Below are 14841 nucleotides of genomic sequence, written 5' to 3'. Positions count from 1 at the left end.
CACAAGGTTTTCAGTCACCAAAGTGATAATGGCACCTGTGTCCCTGTAGGTCTGGGCCTCAACACCATTTATTGAAACTGTCTGCCTGTACTTATCCATTGTAAGGGGACACGCAGCCAGTGTGGCAAGGCCAATGCCACTAGGTGTGACAGAAACTGTCTTGGGACTGACTACCCCAGTTTCTATGATGGACCCACAAGTGAACCCAACTACACCCTTAGTTTGACTGTTGCCAGCAGCCCGACAACTATTACCACTACTGCTAGGGGCACTAGAGTTTGATGTATTAGTGGTGGTAGGCTCAGGGGGTTTACCTGGACAGGACTTATCCCCTGGCCTATGGCCTTTATTTTTACACACAAACACCAAAGCTTTTTAATGTGTGTATATTGTGAAGAGTGTTTAGGATTTGAAGAAGGATCTTTGGTTTAACCCTTATCCCCATGCTTATCCTGAGATTTCTCAGGATCTTTCTTCTTGCCATCCTTGTCACCCCCTGTATGAACTTTTCTGTTCACTCTTGTTCTGACCCATTTGTCTGCCTTCTTTCCCAATTCTTGGGGAGAGGTCAGATCTGAGTCCACTAGATATTGGTGTAACAAATCAGACACACAGTTATTCAGAATATGCTCTCTCAGGATTAGATTGTAGAGGCTTTCATAGTCAGAAACTTTACTGCCATGTAACCACCCCTCCAAGGCCTTCACTGAATAGTCAACAAAGTCTACCCAGTCTTGTGAGGACTCTTTTCTGGTTTCTCTGAACTTAATCCTGTATTGTTCAGTGGTTAAGCCAAATCCATCCAAGAGTGCATCCTTCAAAACTGCAAAATTATTGGCATCACTTTCTCTAACAGTAAGGAGCCTATCCCTACACTTTGCAGTGAAAGATAGCCATAGGATAGCAGCCCACTGCCTTTGAGGGACCCCTGTACCATACAGGCCCTCTCAAGTGCAGCAAACCACTTGTTAATGTCATCCCCCTCCTTGTAAGGGGGAACTATCTTGTGCAGATTCCTAGAATCATGCTCTCTCACAGGATTGCTATTAGGAATACTGCTGCTGCCACCATGGGGTCCAAACCCCAACCTCTGTCTCTCCTTCTCCAGATCTAGGGATTCCCTGTCTAGAGCCAGCTGTTGCTGTTTAAGCTTCAGTCTGGTCTCTTCCACTCTCAACTTGTTGAGTTCCCTTTCTAACAATTTGTCTTCAGGGTGGGTGGGTTGGGAATGCTTGGACACAGAAGATACATTCAGATCAACAGAGGGAGACCTGCCTCTAACAGCTTGCACTCTAACAACCTGGCCTTCAGGAACAAAAACATCCCTACTATGATGAAAGCTTCTATTACTACCAGCATTGCTATGAGGTCTGCTAGGGGGCAGATTTTGGAAGAGAACTCCGTACCACTCCCACAAGGGGCTCCCCTGGGTCAGAGTGTGAGCTATCTACTAACTTTTCAGATGAGGTGCCACCCTGGGCCTTATCATTCTCAATAAGCATGTTAGATAGACATTCTCTAGAAGGGTTCTTTCCTACCACTAAACCTCTATCAATGCAGAGACTCATTAGGCTCTTAAAGTTAAGATTGTCATATGTTGTATTGACCATTTTAAGAGGAGTTCCTACATCAGACATGATAGGAGAAGGTTTAGAGACAGATAGAAGAAAGAAAAGGTTTAAGGACTTTTTAAAGAACAGAAAAAAAAACATTTTCAAACTTTTTGAAACTTTTAGAAAGTTTAGGAGTACTTTTCAGCACTTAGCAAAAAGTGTTAGAGAAGAAAAGCAAAACTTTTTGGTTAGGTGTACATACACTGAACTTGTTTTGTATATTATTCTCTTATGAAAAGTACACAATGACAAAGTGGTAAGTAGTTTCAAGTACTTATCCCACCGCTGCACAACCAATGTAGGAGGCTGGCCTGCCTTGTAGTGGGTACCAAGGGGTACTTACACTCTGTACTAGGTCCAGTTATCCCTTATTAGTGTAGAAGAGGTGTTTCTAGCAGTTTAGGCTGATAGAAGGTAGCTATAGCAGAGCAGCTTAGGCTGAACTTGGAGACATGCAAATCTCCTACTATACCACTGGTGTCATATGCACAATATCATAAGAAAACACAATGCACAGATATACTAAAAATAAAGGTACTTTATTTTTATGACAATATGCCAAAAGTATCTCAGTGAGTACCCTCAGTATGAGGATGCCACATATACACAAGATATATGTACACAATACCAAAAATATGCAGTAATAGCAAAGGGAAGTAATGCAAGCAGTGTACAGTTACACTAGATTGCAATAGGAGCACATAGGTATAGGGGCAATACAAACCATATACTCCAAAAGTGGAATGCGAACCACGAATGGACCCCAAACCTATGTGAGCTTGTAGAGGGTCGCTGGGACTGTAAGAAAAGAGTGAGGGTTAGAAAAATAACCCACCCCAAGACCCTGTAAGGTAGGTGTAAAGTGCACCTACAACCCCCAGAGAGCACAGAAGTCATGATAGGGGGATTCTGCAAGGAAGACCAACACCAGCAAAGCAACAACAGTGGATTTCCGGACCTGAGTACCTGTAAGACAAGGGGACCAAGTCCAAGAGTCGCGACAGTGTCGAGAGAGTTTGCAGATGCCCAGGAAATGCCAGCTGAGGGTGCAAGGAAGCTGCCACCAGATGGGAGAAGCTTTGTGTTCTGCAAGAACGAAGAGGACTAGGAACTTCCCCTTTGGAGGATGGATGTCCCGCATCGTGGAGGAGCTTGCAGAGGTGTTACCACGCAGAGAGACCGCAAACAAGCCTTGCTAGATGCAAGGGTTGCGGTTACGGTTTTTGGATGCTGCTGTGGCCCAGGAGGGACCAGGATGTCGCCACCTGGATGAGGAGAGAGAGGGGGCGCCCAGCAAGTCAGGGAGTCCTCACAGAAGCAGGCAGCACCCGCAGAAGTACTGGAACAGGCACTTAGAAGAGGAGTGAACCGGAGTCCACCCGAAGTCAGAAAAGTGAGTCCCACGACGCCGGAGGACAACTCAGAAGGTTGTGCACTGCAGGTTAGAGTGTCGGGGACCCAGGCTTGGCTGTGCACGAAGAAAATCCTGGAAGTGTCACGGTTTTGGGCGGGTCTGATCAGGACTCTGGTTGGGACACCCCTTGAGGTCACCGAATATCCTAAAGAGGTAGTGTACTGGGGCAGAAGAGCAGCTAAAGGCACACACGGAAAGGACAGCTATGGGCAGACACAGGAAACAGGAAAGTAAAAGCAGAGCAACCCTTGTGTGAACAAACAGGAAACGGATTACTAGTGGACAAACACGCTGGGGTTGTACACGGAGCAAGGCGCAGAACCTCCCACAGTGACAGGGAATATCAATGCCTCTGTGCAGTTTGCTCTTACAGATAGTCACCCTGCCAGCCCCATAGAAAGGAGGCAGCAGAAGTGATTCTGTCCCTGGACCCTAGAGCACAAACAAGGATAGTACTTACATACACAAGACACACTCTTGGGGGTCCAGCTGGAAACACAGTGGCGATTCCTGAGAAAACAGCAATAGCACACTGTCACTGTTAGGCAGGAAAGACATCGTATAACACTAGACAAGGATGGGGGATGGAATTGCCTCCTGGAAACCAGGAGCCAACCCCAGTACAAACTAGGACACGTATACACTGGTGAAGACTGATAGAACATTTACCAGACAAAAAGGACCAAGAAGAACCAGAAGGGAACAAACAAAGAGGCAGAGGCAAGAACTGGGAACAGGCTCAGGCTGAAGTAAAGGCAGGACTATGACTTAAAAACAGGGCGCAGACTTCTGGTTGGGACAAACAGAGACAGGACTGGGAAACTGAGAGCAGGCTCTGGCTGGAACAGGCAAGGACAGGGCTGGAATACAGGGAGTAGGAAATGAGCAGTAAACAGATCTGGGAAACAGAGAGAAGGTTCAGGCTGAAACAAGGCAGGAGCAGGGCAGAGAAACAGGGAGCAGGCTCTGGAAGAAACAAGCAGGTACACGGCTTAGAGAGAGGGAGCAGAGAGACTCTGGCTGTAACAATCAGGAGCAGGGCAGAGAAACAGGAAACAGGATCAAGCTGGAACAGAACAGGAACAAAACTGGAACACCATCCGACAAAGGATCTGTAACACAAAGGAATCGAAGTCCAATGCACAACGGGGATCTTGAGGAAATGGCTGCTTATAACCAGTTCCAAGCTGGGTTGCACAGGAGAGGTCTCAGGTGTGTGTAGTTGCAGACACTTGCAAGTCCTGGAGGAGAGGATCCAGTGAAAAGGAGCAACTGGACTTCTCCCATAGAAAACAATGGGAAACAGAATCCGGGCTTTCTTGACTACCAGGCTGTGCATTATGGGATTTGCAGTCCCAGGAAGCAAATGTAGCACTACAAAAGTATACCATGGCCAAAAGAGAAACAAACCGGAGTCAGCAAGGGACTTTAGATAACTGTTCAAGGTGATTCCTAGGCTTCCGACAGTCCCCGTACAGCGCCCCCTAGAGATGGGACGACCGAGTCATAACAGGAAGAGTGCAGAGGAGCCGGAGCAGCTGCAAATCATGCAGTACCCAGCAATGCAGTCTAGCGTGGAGAGGCAAGGACTTACCTCCACCAAACTTGGACTGAAGAGTCACTGGACTGTGGGAGTCACTTGGACAGAGTTGCTGAGTTCCAGGGACCTCGCTCGTCGTGCTGAGAGGGGACCCAGAGGACCGGTGATGCAGTCTTTTGTTGCCTGCGGTTGCAGGGGGAAGATTCCGTCGACCCAAGGGAGATTTCTTCAGAGCTCCTGGTGCAAGAAGGAGGCAGGCTACCCCCGGAGCATGCACCACCAGGAAACAGGCGAGAAAGCCGGCAGGATGAAGCGATACAAGGTTGCAGTAGTCATCTTTTCTACTTTGTTGCAGTTTTGCAGGCGTCCTTAGCAGTCAGCGGTCGATCCTTTGGCAGAAGGTGAAGAGGGAGATGCAGAGGAACTCTGGTGAGCTCTTGCATTCGGTGTCTGAAGAATTCCCCAAAGCAGAGACCCTAAATAGCCAGAAAAGGAGGTTTGGCTACCTAGGAAGGAGGATAGGCTGGTAAGACAGGTAAGAGCCTATCAGAAGGAGTCTCTGATGTCACCTGATGGCCCTGGCCACTCAGAGCAGTCCAGTGTGCCAGCACAGCTCTGAATCCAAGATGGCAGAGGTCTGGGGCATGCTGGAGGAGCTCTGGGCACCTCCCCTGGGAGGTGCAGGTCAGGGGAGTGGTCACTCCCCTTTCTTTTGTCCAGTTTTGCGCCAGAGCAGGGCTGGGGGATCCCTGAACCGGTGTAGACTGGCTTATGCAGAGATGGGCACCATCTGTGCCCATCAAAGCATTTCCAGAGGCTGGGGGAGGCTACTCCTCCCCAGCCCTGACACCTTTTTCCAAAGGGAGAGGGTGTAACACCCTCTCTCTGAGGAAGTCCTTTGTTCTGCCTTCCTGGGCCAGGCCTGGCTGGACCCCAGGAGGGCAGCAGCAGCAGCTGCAGTGAAACCCCAGGAAAGGTAGTTTGGCAGTACCCAGGTCTGTGCTAGAAACTCGGGGGATCATGGAATTGTCTCCCCAATGCCAGAATGGCATTGGGGTGACAATTCCATGATCTTAGACATGTTACATGGCCATGTTCGGAGTTACCATTGTGACGCTATACATAGGTAATGACCTATGTATAGTGCACACATGAAATGGTGTCCCCGCACTCACAAAGTCCAAGGAATTTGCCCTGAACGATGTGGGGGCACCTTGGCTAGTGCCAGGGTGCCCACACACTAAGTAACTTTGCACCCAACCTTCACCAGGTGAAGGTTAGACATATAGGTGACTTATAAGTTACTTAAGTGCAGTGGTAAATGGCTGTGAAATAACATGGACGTTATTTCACTCAGGCTGCAGTGGCAGGCCTGTGTAAGAATTGTCAGAGCTCCCTATGGGTGGCAAAAGAAATGCTGCAGCCCATAGGGATCTCCTGGATCCCCAATACCCTGGGTACCTCAGTACCACATACAAGGGAATTATATGGGTGTACCAGTATGCCAATGTGAATTGGTAAATTTAGTCACTATCCTGTTAGTGACACATTTGGAAAGCAGAGAGAGCACAACCACTGAGGTTCTGGTTAGCAGAGCCTCAGTGAGACAGTTAGGCATCACACAGGGAACACATACATATAGGCCACAGACTTATGAGCACTGCGGTCCTGGCTAGTAGGGTCCCAGTGACACATAACAGACAAACTGACAACATGGGGTCCTCACTATGAGCACTGGGCCCTGGCTAGCAGGATCCCAGTGAGACAGTGAAAACACCCTGACATACACTCACAAACAGGCCAAAAGTGGGGGTAACAAGGCTAGAAAGAGGCTACTTTCTCACTCTAACCTAGTGCTTAATCTGAGCCAGTGCCTTTCGGTGCTCGGCACCAGCACTTTCGCTAGTCGGCCACATGGTGGCGCTGTTTGTCTCAATTACAGATGATCGCATGCACAGTTGTTTATTAATTCAACACACATTAAAGCTACCAATCCCTGCAGCCGCAGCGCTTGTTCCTGCTGCGGGATCTGGAGTACTCTGGCTTTTCTCACGTGCACCTCAATTGGACACTAGTTGTGCTGGGGTTGTCACTGCGGGGGGGCAGGTGCAGAGGGTGCGGTGCACCGCAGTGGCCGCCTGACGAGGGCCCTGGTGCATACTGTATTTTACAAATTAAGCACTGCACTACCCTCTGCCCCCTTCATGCTGCCCCTTCATCACAGACACAGAGAGATAGCTGAGACAGCAGACTGCCCATCCATAGACAGGAAAACAGCTCAGTGGGTTAAGCGCCTTGAAAGAGAGAGACCGGTCACTGTGGTAGAGACAGACAGGTCAGTCTGGTAGAGACAGACAGCTCAGTGCGGTAGAGACAGACAGCTCAGTGTAGTAGACAGACCGGTCACTGTGGTGGAGACAGACAGCTCAGACCCCTCAGGGGCACTTTTGCTCACATTTCACACAGTACAACAGAGCAGGGCAGGTTGCCGCGCTGCGCTGTGTGAACAGGAGAGAGCAGAAATGCACCATATTTACAAAGATAAGCACGTTGCTGCTCTCTCCCCCCTGCCGCAGTGTGCAGCCTAGCGCCACGCAGGTGCAAGCGTGGCTGCGAGACAGGCAGGACTGGTTTCATGCAGGAAGGGCCCCCTTAAAGGCATTTTCCTTTTTCTACGTGTGATGCTGAATGTGCATCACACATAGAAGAAGGAACTGATGAGCAGAAATAAAGATATCTCTTCTCCTTACGTCTGGGTTTAGAAGTCTGTGCAAATCTGGGAATGTGCCAAAATCCATGGCTGGATGCGTGGGAGCCCTCACTCCAGCCTGACGCAAGGCTGTGCAAGGCCGCAGCATGAGCTGCCTGGCCTGACCTTAGGGTTTATTAAACCACACAGAGCCACGCAAAGCTTGAGGGCTTGTGCTTCCTTGCGTGACATTAGGGTTTATTAAACCACGCAGAGGAACGCAAGGTTTGAGGGCTTGTGTTGCCTTGCGTGACACGGGGGTACGCAAGCTCTTGGTACATCTGGCACTGTCTACTCGTTGATAGCTCACCGGCGCATTAAAGGGTCTTCGCATCACTTGTCTTCCAGAGAGGAAGATTCCTCTGAGGGTTGGGTAGCTCAGGAACCAAGTGCGGCCTAAAGATTAGAACCCACATCAGTCTCCCCTTTGGAAAAGGAAAAGGCTCTGTGGTGTTTCCAGAGGCCCCACACCCCTTCCTCTTCAGCAGAGACAGGGGGTAGCTCAGCTGCCCAGATCTGCCTGAGGGCCCTGTGGTCACGCCTCGGACTACTTCTTGTAATCTGCTCGTACGAGGTCTGACTGACACCAGATGCGCCTCGGACTGCTTCTTGTAATCTGCTTGTACGAGGTCTGACTGACGCCAGCTGCGCCTCGGACTGCTTCTTGTAATCTGCTTGTAAGAGGTCTGACTGACGCCAGCTGCGCCTCAGACTACTTCTTGTAATCTGGTTGTAAGAGGTCTGACTGACGCCAGATGCGCCTCGGACTGCTTCTTGTAATCTGCTTGTAAGAGGTCTGACTGACGCCAGATGCGCCTCGGACTGCTTCTTGTAATCTGCTTGTAAGAGGTCTGACTGACGCCAGATGCGTCTCGGACTACTTCTTGTAATCTGCTTGTACGAGGTCTGACTGACGCCAGATGCGCCTCGGACTGCTTCTTGTAATCTGCTTGTAAGAGGTCTGACTGACGCCAGATGCGCCTCGGACTGCTTCTTGTAATCTGCTTGTACGAGGTCTGACTGACGCCAGATGCGCCTCGGACTGCTTCTTGTAATCTGCTTGTACGAGGTCTGACTGACGCCAGCTGCGCCTCGGACTGCTTCTTGTAATCTGCTAGTACGAGGTCTGACTGACACCAGATGCGCCTCGGACTGCTTCTTGTAATCTGGTTGTAAGAGGTCTGACTGACGCCAGATGCGTCTCGGACTACTTCTTGTAATCTGCTTGTACGAGGTCTGACTGACACCAGATGCGCCTCGGACTGCTTCTTGTAATCTGCTTGTAAGAGGTCTGACTGACGCCAGCTGCACCTCGGACTGCTTCTTGTAATCTGCCTGTAAGGGGTCTGACTGACGCCAGCTGCGCCTCGGACTGCTTCTTGTAATCTGCCTGTAAGAGGTCTGACTGACGCCAGCTGCGCCTCGGACTGCTTCTTGTAATCTGCCTGTAAGGGGTCTGACTGACGCCAGCTGCGCCTCGGACTGCTTCTGGTAATCTGCCTGTAAGAGGTCTGACTGACGCCAGATGCGTCTCTGACTGCTTCTGGTAATCTGCCTGTAAGAGGTCTGACTGACGCCAGATGCGTCTCGGACTGCTTCTTGTAATCTGCCTGTAAGAGGTCTGACTGACGCCTGCTGCGCCTCGGACTGCTTCTTGTCATCTGCCTGTAAGAGGTCTGACTGACGCCAGCTGCGCCTCGGACTGCTTCTTGTAATCTGCATGTAAGAGGTCTGACTGACGCCTGCTGCGCCTCGGACTGCTTCTTGTAATCTGCCTGTAAGAGGTCTGACTGACGCCAGCTGCGCCTCGGACTGCTTCTTGTAATCTGCCTGTAAGAGGTCTGATTGACGCCAGATGCGCCTCGGACTGCTTCTTGTAATCTGGTTGTAAGAGGTCTGACTGACGCCAGATGCGCCTCGGACTGCTTCTTGTAATCTGCCTGTAAGAGGTCTGACTGACGCCAGATGCGCCTCGGACTGCTTCTTGTAATCTGCTTGTAAGAGGTCTGACTGACACCAGATGCGCCTCGGACTGCTTCTTGTAATCTGCTTGTAAGAGGTCTGACTGACGCCAGATGCGGCTCGGACTGCTTCTTGTAATCTGCTTGTAAGAGGTCTGACTGACGCCAGATGAGCATCGGACTGCTTCTTGTAATCTGCCTGTAAGAGGTCTGACTGACGCCAGAGGCGCCTCGGACTGCTTCTTGTAATCTGCCTGTACGAGGTCTGACTGACGCCAGATGCGGCTCGGACTGCTTCTTGTAATCTGCCTGTAAGAGGTCTGACTGACGCCAGATGCGCCTCGGACTGCTTCTTGTAATCTGCTTGTAAGAGGTCTGACTGACGCCAGCTGCGCCTCGGACTGCTTCTTGTAATCTGCTTGTAAGAGGTCTGACTGACGCCAGGTGCGCCTCGGACTGCTTCTTGTAATCTGCCTGTAAGAGGTCTGACTGACGCCAGATGCGCCTCGGACTGCTTCTTGTAATCTGGTTGTAAGAGGTCTGACTGACGCCAGATGCGCCTCGGACTGCTTCTTGTAATCTGCCTGTACGAGGTCTGACTGACACCAGCTGCGCCTCGGACTGCTTCTTGTAATCTGCCTGTACGAGGTCTGACTGACGCCAGCTGCGCCTCGGACTGCTTCTTGTAATCTGCTTGTAAAAGGTCTGACTGACGCCAGATGCGCCTCGGACTGCTTCTTGTAATCTGCCTGTAAGGGGTCTGACTGACACCAGCTGCGCCTCGGACTGCTTCTTGTAATCTGCCTGTAAGAGGTCTGACTGACACCAGCTGCGCCTCGGACTGCTTCTTGTAATCTGCCTGTAAGGGGTCTGACTGACACCAGCTGCGCCTCGGACTGCTTCTTGTAATCTGCTTGTAAGAGGTCTGACTGACGCCAGATGCGCCTCGGACTGCTTCTTGTAATCTGCCTGTAAGGGGTCTGACTGACACCAGATGCACCTCGGACTGCTTCTTGTAATCTGCTTGTAAGAGGTCTGACTGACGCCAGATGCGCCTCGGACTACTTCTTGTAATCTGCTTGTACGAGGTCTGACTGACACCAGATGCACCTCGGACTGCTTCTTGTAATCTGCTTGTACGAGGTCTGACTGACGCCAGATGCGCCTCGGACTGCTTCTGGTAATCTGCCTGTACGAGGTCTGACTGACGTCAGATGCGCCTCGGACTGCTTCTTGTAATCTGCGTGTAAGAGGTCTGACTGACGCCAGATGCGCCTCGGACTGCTTCTTGTAATCTGGTTGTAAGAGGTCTGACTGACACCAGCTGCGCCTCGGACTGCTTCTTGTAATCTGCCTGTAAGTGGTCTGACTGACGCCAGCTGCGCCTCGGACTGCTTCTTGTAATCTGGTTGTAAGAGGTCTGACTGACACCAGCTGCGCCTCGGACTGCTTCTTGTAATCTGCCTGTAAGAGGTCTGACTGACGCCAGGTGCGCCTCGGACTGCTTCTTGTAATCTGGTTGTAAGAGGTCTGACTGACGCCAGATGCGGCTCGGACTGCTTCTTGTAATCTGCCTGTAAGAGGTCTGACTGATGCCAGATGCGCCTCGGACTGCTTCTTCTCATCTGCTTGTACGAGGTCTGACTGACACCAGATGCGCCTCGGACTGCTTCTTGTAATCTGCCTGTAAGGGGTCTGACTGACGCCAGATGCGCCTCGGACTGCTTCTTGTAATCTGCCTGTAAGGGGTCTGACTGATGCCAGATGCGCCTCGGACTGCTTCTTGTAATCTGGTTGTAAGAGGTCTGACTGACGCTAGATGCGCCTCGGACTGCTTCTTGTAATCTGCCTGTAAGGGGTCTGACTGACACCAGCTGCGCCTCGGACTGCTTCTTGTAATCTGCTAGTACGAGGTCTGACTGACACCAGCTGCGCCTCGGACTGCTTCTTGTGATCTGCCTGTAAGGGGTCTGACTGACGCCAGCTGCGCCTCGGACTGCTTCTTGTAATCTGCCTGTAAGGGGTCTGACTGACGCCAGCTGCGCCTCGGACTGCTTCTTGTGATCTGCTTGTAAGAGGTCTGACTGACGCCAGCTGCGCCTCGGACTGCTTCTTGTGATCTGCTTGTAAGAGGTCTGACTGACGCCAGCTGCACCTTGGACTACTTCTTGTAATCTGCTTGTACGAGGTCTGACTGACACCAGCTGCGCCTCGGACTGCTTCTTGTAATCTGCTTGTATGAGGTCTGACTGACGCCAGCTGCGCCTCGGACTGCTTCTTGTAATCTGCCTGTAAGGGGTCTGACTGACACCAGCTGCGCCTCGGACTGCTTCTTGTAATCTGCCTGTAAGGGGTCTGACTGACGCCAGATGCGCCTCGGACTGCTTCTTGTAATCTGCCTGTAAGGGGTCTGACTGATGCCAGATGCGCCTCGGACTGCTTCTTGTAATCTGGTTGTAAGAGGTCTGACTGACACTAGATGCGCCTCGGACTGCTTCTTGTAATCTGCCTGTAAGGGGTCTGACTGACACCAGCTGCGCCTCGGACTGCTTCTTGTAATCTGCTAGTACGAGGTCTGACTGACACCAGCTGCGCCTCGGACTGCTTCTTGTGATCTGCCTGTAAGGGGTCTGACTGACGCCAGCTGCGCCTCGGACTGCTTCTTGTGATCTGCCTGTAAGGGGTCTGACTGACGCCAGCTGCGCCTCGGACTGCTTCTTGTGATCTGCTTGTAAGAGGTCTGACTGACGCCAGCTGCGCCTCGGACTGCTTCTTGTGATCTGCTTGTAAGAGGTCTGACTGACGCCAGCTGCACCTTGGACTACTTCTTGTAATCTGCTTGTACGAGGTCTGACTGACACCAGCTGCGCCTCGGACTGCTTCTTGTAATCTGCTTGTATGAGGTCTGACTGACGCCAGCTGCGCCTCGGACTGCTTCTTGTAATCTGCTAGTAAGAGGTCTGACTGACGCCAGATGCGCCTCGGACTGCTTCTTGTAATCTGCTAGTAAGAGGTCTGACTGACGCCAGCTGCGCCTCGGACTGCTTCTTGTAATCTGTTTGTACGAGGTCTGACTGACGCCAGATGCGCCTCGGACTGCTTCTTGTAATCTGCTAGTAAGAGGTCTGACTGACGCCAGATGCGCCTCGGACTGCTTCTTGTAATCTGCTTGTATGAGGTCTGACTGACGCCAGCTGCGCCTCGGACTGCTTCTTGTAATCTGCTTGTACGAGGTCTGACTGACGCCAGATGCGCCTCGGACTGCTTCTTGTAATCTGCTAGTAAGAGGTCTGACTGACACCAGCTGCGCCTCGGACTGCTTCTTGTAATCTGCTTGTATGAGGTCTGACTGACGCCAGCTGCGCCTCGGACTGCTTCTTGTAATCTGCTTGTACGAGGTCTGACTGACGCCAGATGCGCCTCGGACTGCTTCTTGTAATCTGCTAGTAAGAGGTCTGACTGACGCCAGATGCGCCTCGGACTGCTTCTTGTAATCTGCTAGTACGAGGTCTGATTGACGCCAGCTGCACCTTGGACTACTTCTTGTAATCTGCTAGTACGAGGTCTGATTGACGCCAGCTGCACCTTGGACTGCTTCTTGTAATCTGCTAGTACGAGGTCTGATTGACGCCAGATGCGCCTCGGACTGCTTCTTGTAATCTGCTAGTACGAGGTCTGACTGACACCAGCTGCGCCTCGGACTGCTTCTTGTGATCTGCCTGTAAGGGGTCTGACTGACGCCAGCTGCGCCTCGGACTGCTTCTTGTGATCTGCCTGTAAGGGGTCTGACTGACGCCAGCTGCGCCTCGGACTGCTTCTTGTGATCTGCTTGTAAGAGGTCTGACTGACGCCAGCTGCGCCTCGGACTGCTTCTTGTGATCTGCTTGTAAGAGGTCTGACTGACGCCAGCTGCACCTTGGACTACTTCTTGTAATCTGCTTGTACGAGGTCTGACTGACACCAGCTGCGCCTCGGACTGCTTCTTGTAATCTGCTTGTACGAGGTCTGACTGACGCCAGCTGCGCCTCGGACTGCTTCTTGTGATCTGCCTGTAAGGGGTCTGACTGACGCCAGCTGCGCCTCGGACTGCTTCTTGTAATCTGCTTGTACGAGGTCTGACTGACACCAGCTGCGCCTCGGACTGCTTCTTGTAATCTGCTTGTAAGAGGTCTGACTGACGCCAGATGCGCCTCGGACTGCTTCTTGTAATCTGCCTGTAAGAGGTCTGACTGACGCCAGATGCGCCTCGGACTGCTTCTGGTAATCTGTTTGTACGAGGTCTGACTGTTGAGGCAGTGATGTCTGTCACCCTGCGGCTTCCTCGGAGTCTGATCCTGGTAGCTCAGAGGTCTCTTGTCCTGCTGGAGTCTGCTGAGCTCCTCTCCCCCTCCCTGTGTCACCCCCACTGCCCCCCACTTCTCTCCCACCACTTACCGGCTGCGCTCCGTGTCTGTGCGCTATCTCCCTCTGAGCAGCCTCTGCTGTTTCTGCCTCCGCCCGGTTCTCTCCCAGTCCCTCTCACCAGCCCAACCCGTCTGACTGCATCCACAGAGCCCCCGAGGCAGCGGGGCTCAGGTTTACCAACCACCCTTCCGACAACAGCTGCCACGGCTCGGGGTGGCTTCCTGTCCCTGTTCATTACCTCACCGTAGCTAGGAGGCACATGCAAGCACTGAAGGCCAGGGAAACCCAAGTATCAGAGATCACTCCCATCTCAGCACAGAGAAACTCAGTTACCCGCTTCAAAGCAGCAGAAAAGGGAGGGCACTGAGGCCACTGCCCCCCCCCCCTCCTCCTGCAATCAGTGGTGCAGAGCAGCATCTCACTAATGTGCCCCGAGTCTGCAAGAGGATGTGAGAGGGGCCCTAACAAGGATCCCTGGCTCTGCATAGGACCCCGAGTCTGCAAGAGGATGTGAGAGGGCTTAACAAGGGTCTCAGGCTGTGCATAGGACCCCGAGTCTGCAAAAAATGTGGGAGGGCTTAACAAGGGTCTCAGGCTGTGCATAGGACCCCGAGTCTGCAAGAGTATGTGAGAGGCCCTAACAAGCATCTCAGGCTGTGCATAGGACCCCGAGTCTGCAAGAGGATGTGTGAGGGGCCCTAACAAGGATCTCAGGCTCTGCATAGGACCCAGAGTCTACAACAGCATGTGGGAGGGCTTAACAAGGATCTCTGGCTATGCATAGGACCTGGAGTCTGCAAGAGTATGTGGGAAGACTCAACAAGGATCTCAGGCTGTGCATAGGACCCAGAGACTACAACAGAATGTGGGAGGGCTTAACAAGGATCTCAGGCTGTGCATAGCACCCAGAGTCTGCAACAGGATGTGGGAGGGAGCAACAAGGATCTCAGGCTGTACATAGGAACCGGAGTCTGCAATAGGATGTGAGAGGGGCCCTGAAGGAAAGTACCATCTTGCCTGGCATGTTACCCCCATATTTCACTGTATATATGTTGTTTTAGTCTATGTGTCACTGGAACCCTGCTAGCCAGGACCCCAGTGCTCATAAGTGTGCCTGAATGTGTTACCTGTGTAGTGACTAACTGTCTCACTGAGGCTCT

The 14841-nt window shown here is 51.9% G+C and overlaps 1 protein-coding gene across 1 annotated transcript in view; it reads right to left on the bottom strand.

Annotated features, from left to right (window-relative positions):
- The window catches only part of LOC138296948 (NXPE family member 1-like), a 366294-nt gene extending 352510 nt beyond the window's left edge, over positions 1–13784 (bottom strand). Inside the window, exons 1-2 of the mRNA XM_069236467.1 lie at positions 13712–13784; positions 3488–3537 (exon numbers count right to left, since the gene is read on the bottom strand). Of these exons, the coding sequence (XP_069092568.1) occupies positions 3488–3489 (2 nt within the window). The 5' untranslated portion in view covers positions 3490–3537; positions 13712–13784. The remainder of the gene's footprint in view (positions 1–3487; positions 3538–13711) is intronic.
- Positions 13785–14841: the final 1057 nt, after the last annotated feature.

This window comes from Pleurodeles waltl, chromosome 5 (genome assembly GCF_031143425.1).
Source record: "Pleurodeles waltl isolate 20211129_DDA chromosome 5, aPleWal1.hap1.20221129, whole genome shotgun sequence".
NCBI classification, from domain to species: domain Eukaryota; kingdom Metazoa; phylum Chordata; class Amphibia; order Caudata; family Salamandridae; genus Pleurodeles; species Pleurodeles waltl.
The sequence above is the reverse complement of the archived record's forward strand: the minus strand, read 5'-3'. Positions and strand labels throughout refer to the sequence as shown.